This window comes from Aquarana catesbeiana, linkage group LG03 (genome assembly GCF_042186555.1).
Source record: "Aquarana catesbeiana isolate 2022-GZ linkage group LG03, ASM4218655v1, whole genome shotgun sequence".
Taxonomy (NCBI): domain Eukaryota; kingdom Metazoa; phylum Chordata; class Amphibia; order Anura; family Ranidae; genus Aquarana; species Aquarana catesbeiana.
The window spans coordinates 403,138,925-403,156,172 of NC_133326.1; the positions used below are offsets into that span (position 1 = coordinate 403,138,925).

The 17,248-nt window shown below is 36.2% G+C and overlaps 1 protein-coding gene across 6 annotated transcripts in view; it reads left to right on the plus strand.

Annotated features, from left to right (window-relative positions):
* The first annotated feature begins 384 nt into the window (after positions 1 to 384).
* The window catches only part of TENM2 (teneurin transmembrane protein 2), a 2,056,834-nt gene continuing 2,039,970 nt past the window's right edge, over positions 385 to 17,248 (plus strand). For 5 of the 6 annotated variants that reach the window (XM_073620701.1, XM_073620700.1, XM_073620703.1 and 2 more), the window contains exon 1: positions 386 to 799. In XM_073620701.1, the coding sequence (XP_073476802.1) occupies positions 754 to 799 (46 nt within the window). In that variant the 5' untranslated portion in view covers positions 386 to 753. Of the gene's footprint in view, positions 800 to 17,248 lie in introns of all 6 variants that reach the window. The other variant, XM_073620699.1, reaches the window with a different exon arrangement.

The following is a 17,248-nucleotide window of genomic DNA, read 5'->3' on the forward strand; positions in this document are numbered from 1 at the left end:
TATATTGACAGATTATTGATATATGGTGTCTGCCCGAATACAAATGTGGACAAAATTGCTCACAAAGTCATCTAAAAACACTATAAGATATAATGCTGCACATTAACCTGTCAGTCATCTAATAACAACAACACTAATGCACATGCATTGTCCCAGCTTTCCAGGCTAAAAAAAAAAATGGGAGTAAAGAAGAGAAGTATGAAAGAAGGAAAAAAAAAAAAGAAAAAAGGAAATGTACGTTCAAGCAAAGGAATACCACTGAAAAATGTGTTCAGCTATGATGCTGTAAATTCATTTTGCATTCCTGTATTAATGTTTTCTTACATTGTTCATCTCCCCACCTATCCTCTGCCTGTGACTTTTTCCTTACTGTACCTATCTGTGGCGTTGCATTGTGTCTTTTGATTCACATATGTTGTCACATTCCATTGACTCGTCCCTCTCCTCTCCTCTTGTACTCACGCCTAGTGGTGCTTTAGCCAGAGCTCGCAGCCTCTCAGGCGAGTTTTAATCATGTGTGAAGCTCAGTTGAATCCAGAGCCTCTCCGCTGCCTTTTCACTCTTGCACAAGATTGAGCTGGTGTCACATCGCTCCCCTTCTCCCTCCTGTAGTGGGGACTTAAAAAAAAAAGGAGGAAGAAGCAGGAATAAAAACAGAAACAGACACTTTGCTGCAAGTGTTTTCGAGCAAGCATAAGGACTTACTGTAGCTGTGCAGATCCTTACGGATACAGGATAGAGGGGCGGCTAGCAATGCTTCAGCCGACTAATAAGGGAAGGAAGCCTACATCAGAGGCAGGTAAGATTGCATTGTGTCTCCGCTGCTGTATCATACAAAGGCATCCCCTTGTTTTATTTTTTTCCCTGTACATTTCTATAGACTGATTGTGATTCCATCCCTGACAAACAAGCATGCCTGCAGCAGGGATAGAAGCCACAATATTTATTTAGGATACAATAGGATAATTCTTCAGAATCTGTCTCCCATATATCTTGCAGCCTATTTCATGCTTATCTGATTCCTGCCTAGTTGCACAAGCTCCATACGGCATTTGTATTTAGAGATAATACTGAAACTGCATATTATGTAGACTTGGCAAACAGTTGCCTAGGAAGCATCACATTATATATACACAGTACATTTCTGAGCCACCAGCCTGCATCAGATGGAAAATAGATTTATAATTTATTTAAAGCTGCATCAATTGTAATTTGTATTTATATTTCACCATGTTTATGTGATGCATGTATTGATTTATTCTGCAAGCTATGTAGATGTTTCAAGTATGTTATTTTTTTTTTTTTTGCCAAAAATATTGCAAGTGAAAATGAATGCTAACGTCTTGATTGCATTAATTGCATTATATTACTGTTTTTAGCGATGGCGTAAATACTATGATGATGGGGTAATATGCTCATTTTGGCTGGGAAATTTAGTTGCTGGACAACTGCAGTTTAGGCAAATTGAAGTATTTTCTGTAGTACGCATTTTGAATAGGAAGAGCTGAATTTGTTGAAATAAACTTAAGGAAAGAGACAGGTGCTGGTTGGAATTTGGCTGGCTATATGATTTTTTGTATACAATGTGATTTTTTTTCTTTAAATGAGGAAACGGTGCCAACCATGAAATTTCCATACCAAAAAGTAGCAAAATGCAGGCTTTATTCAGTATGCATTGAATATTAGTGGCAGCTGGATATACATAGTGCACTTGGCATATGTAAGAATGCGATGATAAATTAGTTGACCTAGCATAGCTCTGCTCACAAAAAGTATCTTGATTATCCAGCTTTCAAGGCACCCATTGATTTTTTTTCTCCCTGAATATCCAGTATTGTCCTCTAATCCTATCAGGCTTTCACTGCATACAGGAACAAGAGATATAATTATAATCCCATGATACGGCAAGTTTCTATAGTTCAAGGAAGTAACTTAGAATAGCATGTTCCCTTTTAAAGGACCGTACTTTCAAGTTTGAAATAAATGTGTTAGATTGCTTTTGGCATTAACGTTGTTGACATTCTTGCTGTAGTGGAGCAGGCATCACATCAGGGTATTTTATAGGAGTTTGTTTTTACATTAACCCAATGAGATGTTGATGGGCCTGCAACATCAGTAGGCAGCAGGGCACTTCAGTACTGAATGAGTTCATAGAAAACATTGTTCCCATTTGATTATTAGATTTTGTAGTAGCTCTCATGCCAAATGGCATCCCATATGCTCTGAAACAAAACTGTGCTTCGATGGTCTGCTTTCCATGAAATTTAGAGGTATTTTATTTTTAGACAGCGCAGGTAGAAGCTCAGGAGAATGAATGGGTTTCTTTAAAGTGTTCTAGTAAAATCCCTGTTAATGCTAAAGGATTTTTGTGCATTTAAGGTTGTAAATGTGAATAGATTATTGGTCTATGTGATGAGCATCAAAAAGCGTTTTTTTTTTTTCCTTTTACGGAGTTGCTCACCGTGTTTTGAATTCTCACTGAACGCTATTTCTGTATGTTGTGCTTGTATTTGTGTTTATACATCTGTATGTGCTTTTTATTAATGCTTATTTTTTTTTATCTTATTACATTATGCAAGCATTGTGCATATATGTGAGTTTATGTGTAGATGTTATGTATATGTAATACACTCTTACATTCACACATAGTGGAGGGGGGTGTGCTCACACCTGTTTCATCCTTGAAGCATTGTATCGTTGTAACAGCAATACTACTCGTTTCATTCTATGGTGATACATATGTAGAGCGTGCTGCTATGTATATGTCTAAAGGAACACCTGCAGCTGTGAATATTTTAATAGCGCACTTGTTTTATGTGAGGTTACTGTTAAAGCAATTATACGGAATACAATCAGGAGTTTAGAGGAATGAAGGCAAATTATAGCAAGGTGCAGTACCAGTAACACCTGCCTGTGTTTCTGTATGAAAGCTTTCTCGTTACTTTACCAGTAGATGTTGCTAGAGAGTAAAGAAAGGCTTAACTATGTAGGAACATAAAGCATTTGGATTAGAAAGGCAAAGTAAAACCTAGCACTACCTGCTGTTACCACTTACCTGAGTGGGTGATTAATCTCAAGAATGTAATAAACCTTCCCTTTGTGTTTTATTCGAAGATTTTGAGGGTGCCGCTGTGCTGTCTAGATTTGAATGGGCTGCTTCTTGTTTTGTTTTGTTTTTTTTGTTTTTCTTTTGGTCCTCTATATATTTGTTAACATTATGACATATAAGAATATAAGGTGAAGTAACTGCTTAATCCTGCCAAGCACTTTAACATTTTGATAAGTGTAATCAGCCATTTAAGTGGCTAATTGAAATGCAGAACACACATTATCTACAAATTGTAAGCAAAGTAAAATGTGTGTTAGGAGCCTGAAATGGCTATTGAGGGGCTTCAGGCAGATGCTCACATTAATAGGCTGATTGGCATCAGAGACATATTAAAATGCACAAAGACCTACAAAAGGATGTTACAGATTACCCAGTGCAAATAACTACATGTAGCTTTGACTGGTAGTGTTTCTAAGCATCAGGAAAAGCAGGTACATAGACAACTTTGTGAAGTTCAATGCGAAGGATAAAAATAGAATAAACTTAATGTGAATTTTGCTGGTAACCTGAAAATCAGAAGTACTTCTTGATATGAAACAGTTATGATAGGAGTCTTTGTGGTAAAATGAGAAATTCGTCCCAGAGGAATATAATCGCACTGCATAGATGGATATTTTACTGATGCAATTTCAAGTAAGCACTGACCTCTATCTGCACAAGTATTTATTTGTAGACATATAACAGCAACTGACAGCTCTGCAGTCCACAGTGTATGTATTCTCTGCTATGTGTGTGCTTTTTTGTATATCAATGTATGGTGTAGTACATCAAAGACAATACACCTTGGATATATGATTTTTTTTTACATATATATATATATATATATATATATATATATATATATATATATATGTGTTTTTAATTAACATATCACCACTTGCACAGAAAACCTTATCAGTGTGCAAGAACGCTTTGGAAATTTGAATCATTCTTTATTAACTATTAAAAAAATGTACCTTGAATTTTAGTACAATTATCAAACTGGCTCTTACTAATAAAAGATTGAGTTGTGTTACTTATTGTAGCTCGTTGTTATGCCAAATGTTAGTAAATCATCGTGTTTAATTTTTCTGTGTTAAAATCCCAAAAATCTTATTTTCTAAACTATTCCTCATGTGGTAATATTTTATTGAGCTGCAACTGATAGTATGTCATACATGGGCAGTTTCACTGCATGGGTACAAAATATAGATCATAATAGATACATTGTTTTTTTATTATTCAAAAAAAAGTTTCCTCGAATTTTTTCATGCACTTAAATATTTTCCTCAGCTGATCGATTTTGAATGCAAAAATTATGTGTAGTTTTAAAACAGATACTTTTTGGAGTATATGTTTGTCTTGCAATGTATCATCTTTGTGAGGTGTATATATAATTCAGTAATATATCATAAGTCATAGAAATGCTGTATATTTCTATTTGCCAGTTTTTCGGCTTGACCAAGTTAATTTGGGAAAGGTGTTTCAGATGTAATTTTCCACCTTGACTGTGTTCACCTTAAATGACCAGTAACATTCAGGAGAAATGTATATCAATTTTTGATCCCCCCAATAAGATTTCGTATTTGGCATGATTGCAAGCCAGATTGAACATTCAATCAATATTAAGCATTGTCTCCATGGGTACACAAGCTGCAGAAAAGTCTTAATATAAAATGCCTTAAAAAAAAGCAAGCCAAGGAAAACATAAAAAGATACATATTTGGAGTTTTAGACCTCTGTTCTGCAGGGTGTAGTGTGATCAACAGCAGTTGAAAGGCTCTGCAGCCTCTTCATCTCACTTTTTTCCTGGCATTTAAGGACAACATAGACCTCTGTACTTTGGAGTTTAAAGTAGAACTTCAGGCAAAATCCAGTAATAAATAAGTCATATGAATAGTTGCTTATCTTTTTCCTAATGGTTTTTTTTGCAATGTTTGGAGGAATGGCTAATGTTCGCATTTCGGCTTGTGACATAGGAACCACCTAGCATGCTTTGGGACTAGGCTGCTACTAGCGTACTCCTTGATATGAAGTGTTTGTGAACGGAGTCAGGCCAAAATCAAATTAAATGTCGTGATCAAGTAGAAAGTGGAGCTTTTGGTAGGTTTTGGCACATAACTTGATCTTGTGCAAGTTTACCGATTTCTTTCTTTGAATATAATTACTGATATTTTTGCTTTAGAAAAGTATTTTTTAAAGAAATACTGCTCTATTGGTACTAAATTACAGGTTATTTTTCTGAATATAACAGTTTACAGATTTACCAACCAGCAAATCTTGGTTATTTTACTAATTAAAAGGCAGACATTTTAAAGATTGCATTGGGGGGAATGATATAGTTTACAGTCTTTTATTTTTGCAGACTTTCGGTAAACAGATTTGACACAAAGGCTTCTATCAGTACAAGTGGAAAATATATCATCGATTTAACATTTATTGTTACAAGTGGTTGCTTTGTGTTGCCAGTTGGGGGTAGAAAAAACTACCAGCAGTTCAGGGGTTGAGTTACATCCCTTATTTAATGCTGGTTTCAGCACAGCACCTAGGAAATGTATCATTTGGATCAGTCTATTTTCTGCACATTTATTAAGATTCATCATCAAACTTTCTTTTTATACATACCCTATATGCACTCCACTTTTGATGTTGTGTAGGTAATTATTGATTCTAGAGAAAGATGTGCAAAATACGTTTCGGACTTAAGACTTTTGTTTGACATTATCCCTATCTTCCCAAGTAAAATCTTGTTTTGTTCTAAAAAATTATCAAGAGTTTTGGAAAATTATATATATATATATATATATATATATATATATATATATATATATATATATATATATATATATATATATATACATATATATATATTATATATCCATTCTCTGTCATACGTGAAAAGCTAGTAATAAAAATGCATTCAGACCCTAGCTAGGCACAATAGCACAATAAATTTATAAAACAGGTGAATTCCTTTCTTACTGCATATACAGTAGTAAACATAATACACAATCTGCATTTTAGTGAAGCTATTAAAACATCACAAACAAGGAATCGGTCGACAAGGCCTTGGTTAGACACATTGATGAGCACATTCATACACGCTGACTATTGGTTTGACAGAAACTATGTGAAAGCCTTTGTAAATAAAGCAGATAACCTTCTTAATGGAAATGTACTTTCCCCTCTACTTCACCGTTACATTTTTTAAGTGGAAATTATCATGCCATTATATTTTTTCCTTATTTTGTCTGGGAGAAATGTGCCACTGCTGTAATTTGGCCTTCAAACAGAGAACATAACATACTCTAGTATAAATAAGAGCCAATAATGGCTTAAAAAACATTCTAAGTAAAGTGCTTTGTCAGTGACATTCATTTCAAATGCACTTCTCTTGTTTACTTAATATAGATTTAATTCACCTGATAAAAAGTAACTTCATCACAGTGTACACAAACACATCATCCTCCTATCTCTTATTAAACATAAATGGATTTTTAGCTAATTTAGGTCTTCTTGGATGTCATGTTACTCTTTTTAAACTGCTTTATTCATTTTGCAGTTTTTCTCTTATTGTCATGACCCAATTTATAGTAAAATAACACACATATATGTTATAATTCTGACTTCTCAGTGTGGCAATGTTGTTTATTTATTTTTAGGAAAAAGTACATAGTAGGGTTGCATCTGAACCACTGCATGTGGACATTGTATAGTGTATAGCCAACTGATTTTCCCTCTAAAAAAACAAATAACAAAAAAAACAAATATATATATCTATATCTATATATATATATAGATATATATATCTATATATATATATAGATATAGATATATATATCTATATCTATATATATATATATAGATATATATATCTATATATATAGATATATATCTATATATATATAGATATATATCTATATATATATATAGATATATATATATAGATATATAGATATATATTTATATATATATGTGTGTGTATACAATATATATATATATATATACTGTATATATATATATATATATATAAATATAAAATTTTGTATACATTATTTAATAGAGTATAACATCAACCAGGTTTAGGCAGCATATACAAAACCATATTCATAAGAAGATAGTGAAGGCACATGATATTTGCTCATACATCAGTATTACAAGACAGAGGGTAAGGTAAACAGAGGGTAAACAATTTTTCATACCCTGTTATCCAACACTGTAACTGTTATCCAACACTCATTCTCAAGGGCCACAGACAGGACAAGAAATAAGAAATTGGGGGATAAAACCATTTAGGTAGCTTAGTTAAATAGCCCCCTTTCAATTAAAATGCATCTGTTAAATAGAAAAATAGAGTTAAGGCAATATTCTCATAATCCAAAGGGCAGTATTACTGCAAACATGGTTTAGGTTTGCCCACATAGCAAGACAGGGTCTGGCAAATAGAACTGTGTATGTATTGTTGCAGAATGCTGAAAAATCCATTTAGATTTTCAGATTTGCTGAACAAATAAAGTTAAATCAGCATCAATTTATTCATCTGTGACAAGAGCTACAAGACATATGGACTAGATGCTGTCATGTGTACAAGCGTGTAGCTCTGTAAATATATTGATGATTGTCCAGTGATTCTAAACCATGGCCCTTTTAGTCTCTGCAGTCACTGGTGTCTATTAACAATATGTCACCTGCCGATGACTGTGGTTTATAAGGGGTGTATAAAAATAATCCCTTAAAACACACCTCTATAGGCATTGTTAGAGAATGGATATGTATGCTGCACATTAAATAGTTGAAAAAATGATATATGATAATAAATTCCTAAAATCATGCAAATTTTAGTGGCAGGACTATTCTTATACTGAATATACAAAAGAAACTGTATTGCACAAAATATGATATCACATCTTGGTAAATATTACATTTTATAGGACAATTGCCTGTATAATTTAATCAACATGTGTGCAGTAATAATCTATGCAAACAGAACCCTAGTACTTTGGTTAATAGAACTATAATTGCAATATATATATATATATATATATATATATATATATATATATATATATATATATATATATATATATGTGTGTGTGTGTTAATGCAAAATGCTTGCAAATATCTGCATTAGACCTAAATAATGCTTGATCCTCCAGGGTGACTGCACATTTTGTTGGTGTATGGGCAGGTCTATAAGTTCAGTTTTGGCTAACTATTACAACTCAAAAGTTATATTTTGAAATTTAATATCTCTCGTTGCTAATTGAGATTACCCATAAACTCCTCTTAAGGCAACACTATCCTGACTTTCTTCTATCTGCTCTTCCTCAAAAAACTGTTCTGGAAAATAAAGAAATAATTTTTCAATTTGTGAAACCTTGTCTTGTGACTCATAAAGCTTGCAACAATTGTTGGAATGGTGATGTTTTCTCGTACCCGTCCTGCTCTTCAAACATGATGACATAAGCACGCCAATGTCCTAAGGATTTTTGCTCTGTACATACAGGGTACAGCTCTAAAGATAAAATATAATAATTTTACAAAGGGGTTTCTTTATTATTTTAGTGTCCGTGCAACATTACATGTGCATTGTATTAGAATCTTCTTTACTTGTTTGTCTGTAACTTTATATTTGCTAATAGTGCATTATGATCACGTTTAGTGTTGATACTATTTCATGTCTGTCTTTACAAACCGTGCATTTTTTTAAGGCTTCATTCATATGAGTGCTGAGGCCTGCATACATTGAACATCCATATTTTTTTGAGTGTCTAGACTCCAGGTGCTGTGTACTGCACTTGCACAGCTGCTCATCAAAATGTGATGGGTGTGTGGGTAAGTGGCCCAATCCTAATAGACTTCAATTGGCTGTCTGCATACAGTCCCTAGAGTCTAAAAAGGAAGAACAAAATGGTCCATTCATGGTACATGGGCCCCAGCGTACGAGGCCTTAGTATAATTTAATGAAGTGAATCTTTGATTTAACCCCTTTCAGCCTGCCTGCCTGCCCCCAATGTACTGCCGATAGGTGACGTGTACAGGCAAAGAGACATACTGGTACATCGCTGCCTGTTTCTGGGTATAGGGCGCACACATGCACGCCCTCCTGCCAACAACCGCTGTAATTGTACACAGCAGTAGTCTGTCAGCAAGTTCTGGCCAATTATTCATGGCCGACCCCTGCTGATTGGCTGTGTCCAACCACAGCCCAGAACCCTGTGTTGACAACCAACACAGGGCTCTGTACAGAGGGAACAATCTCTCTGTTTCTTATCCCTGCAAATCATGGGATACGTAAAAATCAGCACACATTACACATGGTTAGGCACACATTTAACCCCTTGATTACCTGAGATGTTCACCCCTTCCCGGCCAGTGTCATTAGTATAGTGACAGTGTATAGTATTAACAATGATCACTGTATTATTGTCACTGGTGATGTCAGTGGTAGTTGGTCATTTCCAACTCAGTGTCAATTGGTGTCAAATTTATCATTGCGCTATCGCAGCCCCAATATAAGTCACCAACCAGTGCCATTAGTAATATAAAAATGAAAAAAATGATAAAAACTCCATCATATATACCATAGATTGTAGATGTTAAAACTTTCATGCAAACGAATCAATATACACTTATTGGGATTTTTTTTTTTTTTTTTTTTACCAAAGACTTGTAGAAGAATACATTTTGGCCAAAATGTATGAAGACATTTGATTTTTTTTCGCCTATGTTTTGTAGCAGAAAGTAAAAAATATATATTTTTTATAACATTTTTATTTTTTGATTTATATATTTAAAAAGCAAAAAAACCCAGTGATAAAATACCACCAAAAGAAAGCTCAATTTGTGTGAAAAAAATTATATAAATTCTGTATGGTACAGTGTTGCATGACCGAGCAATTACTAGTTAAAGTAGCGCAGTACTAAATAGCAAAAAATGGCCTGGTCATGAAGATGGTTAAACCTCCTGGAGCTGAGGTGGTTAAAGATCTAGTCATGTTCAGGGTAAGTTAATTTTTTTTGAAACTCTGCATGTGATCGGATGCTTGGAGTAAACATGTTCTTTCATATACAGGCATACCCCACTTTTAAGTACACAATGGGGTTTATTTACTAAAGCTGGAAAGTGCAAAATCAGGCTCACTGCTGCATAGAAACCAATGAGCTTCTAACCCCAGCTTGTTCAATTAAACTTTGGTAATAAAACCTGGAAGCTCATTGGTTTCTATGCAGAAGTGAGCCTGATTTTGCACTTTCCAGCTTCAGTAAATAAACCCCATTGTGTACTTAAAAGTGGGGTATGCCTGTACCTCACTTTAAAACACGTGCACTATATACAGGTTTAGTAATAAAACATAGACATTGTCAATTATTGATAGTGGTGTTAACATATGCACATGTATTTCTAAGGTTAACTAAAAAATTGAGTTCCTGTAATAACAAACATCCTATGAAGAATAAAGAGAAATATAAAAGTGGATCAGCAGCAGACTGGGTGTAGCTTCCATAAGAGAATAGGAGATATGAAGGTTGATTTACTAAAAGCAAATAGACTGTTAATTTTCCAAGGGCACTTTGCCCCAAAGCTTAGTGAATGAGGTAAAGCTTTGCTGACCATCATCCAATTATGTGCAAGCAAAGTGAAACTTCACCTCTGAAGCAAATGTCCTTGCAAAGTGAACAGCCTAGTTGCTTTTAGTAAATCACCCCCATGGAGTAGACAAGGCTACAAGGTCCAAACGGGTTGGCCCTGTTTAAAACTAGTTTCTTCTCCATAAAGGATATGCTTTTATGTTTAGTAATTAAGTAATAATCTCTAAATAATCCAGGTAATTTATGAACTATAGTGCTTCTATAATACTACATTTATTCTTTAAACTGTCAAAAGGTGGCTGTTCACAGGCATCATATTACAGAAAAATCTACAGACGCTTTTGTGCTTTTATAAAAATGGATTCTTGCACCTGATTGCTTGATTTCTTTATTTCACAAATGACAACCTCAGTTTACCATTTTTTTTTCAGCGGAGGATTAACATTTCAATTACTTACCAGCTGAGCAAGTGTATAAATTACACAGCTGCATGCAAGTAGCAATATGATATATTTGACCTGATGTCTGTTCACTCCTGTTGTGCAGAGTATAGAAGGTAGTGTTGAGCCGTTAAAAGCCATATCACCAAATTGCCAGGACTCATGTTTGGTCTATGAATTGTTTGAAGCATTGACAGCTCTGTTTTGGTCTGCTTATTCTGTGCTACTAGGGCTCAACATAGATGACAGAATTATTAGGTTACTCTACCCTGGAGAGCATGCAATCTAATTCCTAAGCTTACTAGTGTGAACAAGCTTAAAGTAGATGTAAACCATAACTGGATGACATTTAGTTTGCTAAAGCACCGTGTAAGATAAAAATTGCCATTATATTGTTTCTCTTTCAGAAAATACCATCTTCTCCCTTTTTTCATAATTTTTTGCATTCCAATACCACTGATCTCTTCCAGCCTCATTCCAGTGTACATGCTCTTGCTCTAACTGCAGCTGCATGGCATTACTTGTGTGTGAGCTTCTGGATGAATAGTGAAATATGCCTGTGCAATCAGTGCAATCAGCGTGGCATGGCTGCTGATAGTCTCCACCACCAAAAGCACATGTTACAGGGTGACAGCGCAGGGTTGGCAGGGTTTTATCCTGATAACAGGAAGTGCCCGAAAAAGGAATTCATTCATTTAAAGCCATAGATATAAAATATTATAAATTACTTTTAAATTTACAACAATGTTAAAGGTCCAAACCATTCACAATTGCTGTTTCATTTTTTGTATTTACTGGACAGTTAAAGCCTACATTTAGTTCATTAAAAAAACTTTTTTCAAGGAATGGTACTTACTTTGAATAAGAAGTGCCCTTTGTTCTGGTGACTGCTCTCTTAGTTGACATCTTCCATACTCTGCCCCTTGAGAGGTAATCTTCCTATCATGGACACTAGTCAAAAGTGCCAAATATGCCCACTCTTCCCCCCCTATTCATCTATTTAGCAATAATCTTCCAGTTGTGTGGAGGTTAATACAGCCATTGGGTCTGTCATAGGCACTCATAAAGAGTGCAGATTATGCCAGTTACTTCTGTCCCCTCTCCCCATTTATGGAAACTGTACTATAGCTTCCAGTAATGAAAAGTGCTCTATGCAGGGCTTATTTTCAGCGGGAACACGGGGAACGCAGTTCCGGCACCTCCAGCACTTAATGCATCTAGTGGCAAGGGGTCCTGGGGTGTGCTTGAGGGTTTACTAGAGATATAAATGTGAAAGGCCTTCGCGCTACTGTGATGTGTTCCAATAATTTAATAAAATAAAAAATAAATTAATATATGTATAAACCAAACTACCAAAAATTGTGAGAAAACCAAAGTGCGTGTGTGCTAATAAAGTGCAATCGAATATATGAACGCAGTTTGCAGCAGGACCTAACAGTGTTCACATCACACTCATAAATAAAAGAATATCAATCAAATGTTGATCCCGCGCTACCGCTATCAAATAAAGATAAAGTGCAAATAGTGCTAAAATAAAATACAATTAATACAAAGTGTACAATTAATTAATTAATGAACTGGTGAATCAATCCAGGGGCATTGATAAATAAGTCAAATTAGGTAAAAGTCAATATGGTGAAATTCTTCTACTCAGACATTTTCAATTAGTTTCCAAAATGTTCCTTTGAAGTGGGTTTAAACAAATCGCACATCTTACAAGCAAAAGTTATGAAATCCCATCAATGAGCACACAGAACCCTCACCTTAATATCTTGGATCAACAGCAAAAATTATGAACGAGAATCTTTTCCGCTATTCCGACATCCGCCACTAGAGGGTCCTCTGTTCCACTTAATGTTAAGCTTGAATGGAAGCTTTAGATCCACATCCTCATATTGTTCTCCTACTCCCAGGGGAGGGGGGGAGCTCTCTTTCTCTCCCATCCCTTCCTTGCTCTCTCCCACCCCCCTGGGAGTACGAGAACAATATGAAGATGTGGATCTAAAGCTTCCATTCAAGCTTAACATTAAGTGGAATGGAGGACCCTCTAGTGGTGGATGTCAGAATAGCGGAAAAGATTCTGCTAATGTTTGACCAGTTTTCTGGCCTAATGTGCAACTGGGACCAGCATGGAGATTTTTACGTGACCGGAAGCCAGAAGTGATGTAATAGCAAAACCAGACGTGGTGGCTGGAACGCATTGGTGAACCGCACTTCCGGTGTCAGCTTGCGGCATGCACTCCAAGGGATGCAGGGATGCCAACTTGGACACTAGGGGGGAGATTTACTAAAACTGGAGCATTCAGAATCTAGTGCAGCTGCGCTTGGTAACCAATCAGCTTCTAACTTCAGGTCATTTAGTTAAGCTTTGACAATAAAACCTAGGGCCGCCTTTGAAAACGTTGATGAAGAAACACGTAAGGCGGGGCTACGCACTTACGTCACTACCGTTACGGAACCAGGGAGCCTGGAACGCAGCTGGACCGCACGCTGCGAGGGGGCTCTTCCTGGGTACCATACAACACGCATGGTGTAGTGCTGTTTAGCTGTTATTCCCTCATGGGAAGTACTTTTGTTTTATGGGGATTTTAATAAAAGCATTTTCATTCAAACATACTACACTATGGAGTGTTATCTCTTTATATGAGGACTTATCCCTGGAGATCCTTTTCCTGGATATGGTGACAGAGGCTGTGATGAACAGATGATCGATCTGGAAGACTTGGGATAGTGGTGCCAGGAGCCATTACCAAAGAGACCATAGGGGACCATCTGGAGAACTTCCTGTGATAATCCACATTGCCTATCACCCCAGTAGGGGTATAAGGAGCTGGTGAGTGGGGAGCCATAGGGGGAGCACAGAAGTCACCGGTTTATTTCTTGGCACAAGAGTCACCAGATTGCTTGGAACTTTTTGCAACATATTTTTTTCTGCTAAACCAACCACTTGGAGTATTGCTGACTTCCTCACTCTTTTTGCATATGCGGTTTTTTATATACACAAGTGTCCCCAGATTGCTTGGAATTTTCTGCAACATATAATTTTTCCTGCTAAACCAAAAAATGTTTGGAGTATTGCAGACTTTCTCACTTTCTTTGCATTTATAGTTTTTTACACACACATAATTTTTTTTTTGTATGGACTGCACAACAGTTTAGCACTGCAGATCACATCAGAATATATGCTGGTGTCATGTACTATTCACTAATGGTTTAAATATTTTAACTGGTTTTACTGCTGATTTTTGCTCACCGAATGATTTTTTCACTGTATTTTTATTAGGGGTTATTTATAATATGTGTTTATAATCTGAATAGTATTGCTGTTGCACATTGAGTTTACCTACTGATTGGCCCCCTTATGGGGCTAGTAGGGGAGGCTGCATACCTTTTCTCTCTCTTTTCTTAGCCCTAAGCGTGGAGTTTCTGTGTGTTTTTTCTAATAAAACCCAGACATTGATTGGTTTCTGTGCAGAGCTGCACCAGATTTTGCATGCTCCAGTTCTAGTAAATCGCCCCCTAGATGTCTGCACAGCAAAATTGGTTCATCGCACTGTTCTAATTCCATTGAATTAGTGTAATAGTAATGGCTATTCATATCTATTGTTCTATGGATGCAGCCCATTTTTATTGGTGTGTGCATTTGGGTGGCAGAAATATGAATGCAATCTATACACTGGGGGGAGAACCTCTGGGGTAATCTAGGATGGAAAAGGACCTGAGGGCCCTAGTAGATGATAGGCTCAGCAATGGCATGTAATGCCAAGCTGCTGCTAACAAAGCAAACAGAATATTGGCATGCATTAAAAAGGTATTAACTCCGGAGATAAAATGATAATTCTCCCGCTCTATAAGACTCTGGTCTGGCTGCACCTAGAGTATGCTGTCCAGTTCTGGGCACCAGTCCTCAGGAAGGATGTACTGGAAATGGAGCGAGTACAAAGAAGGGCAACAAAGCTAATAAAGGGTCTGGAGGACATTAGTTATGAGAAAAGGATGCGAGCACTGAACTTATTCTCTCTGGAGAAGAGACGCTTGAGAGGGGATATGATTTAATTTAATAAATACCATACTGGTGACCCCACAATAGGGATAAAACTTTTTCGCAGAAGGGAGTTTAACAAGACACGTGGCCACTCATTAAAATTCGAAGAAAACAGGTTTAACCATAAACTACGTAGAGGGTTCTTTACTGTAAGAGTGGCAGGGGGGGAGTGAGTCATAAGAGGGCCAATGAGAGCTGCAGAGCTTGAGGTTTGCCCCTGTGTGTCTGTGTAGATCCAGGAAGTGAACAGGCAGCTGCTTCAGCTGCCCACAGTTAAAATGGATGCAGCCAGACTCAGTGGAGGGAGGTTTCTGCAGCATATTTGGCAAGTGCAGAATCACAGTATATATAAGATAATATGCAAAGTGGTTGGAAGGAAGCTTCAGAATGGCAAAGATGTTTTTATTGCAAATTATGTGAGCATACTGCAGTTCCTCTTTGAGTTTCTCATTTAGCATTCTGTAAGATCTATAAGTCAGGCTACAGGCAGTAGATCATTTGGCTCTGATGAACAGCTGACTCCCCTCAATACATACCAGTCATAATTGACCTGATTGGCTTCTTCCAAAGATTAAGAGTATGTTTCTTATTGGATCTGGCAATTTTGGTCTTGGAATATACTGACAATTTTGTGTAAACAGGTGTTTGTGAGTACAATATTTGCTTTTATTTCATCAATAAATGGTATATAAAGGTAATGCACCAGGCTGGTGCACCCTTTCATTGCTCTATCAGTGCTATGCGTATCTGGGCTTCTCCAGTCCTGAGGGCAACAAAGCATTGTGGCCATTCATACTTCTAAAGTGGAAAAGTGTGAGTCAACAGACTTCGGAGGACCACACTTGAATGCAGGAGATTGTTTTATTTATTTGCTTACAGAAGGAGGAGTGAGGCTGAGTGAAAACAGAGGTAGGTGGTCACTGAAGTGAGATACAAGGAGATACTAAGTGCCCTAGGACATGTGACTCTACCCATGCATCTTAATAATCTATTTTTAGTTGAATAAATACCCTGAAGACACGTATTGCTGAAAAATATTTATTATATTACAATGAGATTTTTATTTACTTGCTTACTACAAAGAGAAAATGATTAAAACCTTATTGCTAAAATTTTATTTTATAACATATACATTCCTGAGTTTGCCTCATTTTGTTTTCCTTGCTTGTACAGTATATGAAAAGAATGGTTTCAGAAAATACAGTATCCCTGGGCTCTTGGAAATACTTTTCTAACATGCTAAAATCTTTTTTGGCAGATGCAGCCCAGTTTTAACCCTTTATCTTCTTGTATGTAAACCAGTAAATAGAACAATTACAGAAAGAGATAAAATCTTTATTTGCAGCCAGCATTCATTGCATATACATTTTTCACATACCCTTTTACCATGATGCTTAGCTATGTATTTACATATAAACACCTGAACGCATATTTTGCTATGCCACATTTCCTCCTCGAGTACTGTGTAGCAGTGTCACAGCACTGCAGAATCATCATCGGGAACACATAATCGGGAATAATGAACCCATTTACTGCATATAACATTCTTTGTTGGGGGCATTGTATAAGAGAATCAAATGTAAGCATATGGTCAAGTCTTTTATGCTAATCTAATAATAAATATCACAATGCTAGCTCATCATGTGCAGCCCCAGTGCTTAACAGTTGTTTCTTTCAAGCCAACTGTTGTTATCTAACCAGTAATTCCTAGGTGGTGTTTTTTTTTTCATCCTACCTCAATTAACAAAAGCCAATGACTGCCAGTAAATCAAATTAGAATGTATTACCACTTCTGCATGCTGGTATAAAATCACCCATCCCCTCTTATTTTTTCTCATTTGCAATCTGGAATACAAAGCACTCCCACATGCATACAGTGATATTATTAAGGTTTCCCACAAATGCAATATGTATTTTATGACTATTTTTTACGGACTATATTTTATTCTGGATGGTGCTGCTGAAAATGCAGTTTTACATTACACAATGTTAGCACGCATGAACTCTGATTATTCCTTAAGTGAGCTGATTTTTTCCCTTCTTTCTACATTGTCTGACACGTATGTATCTTCACACCAGGGT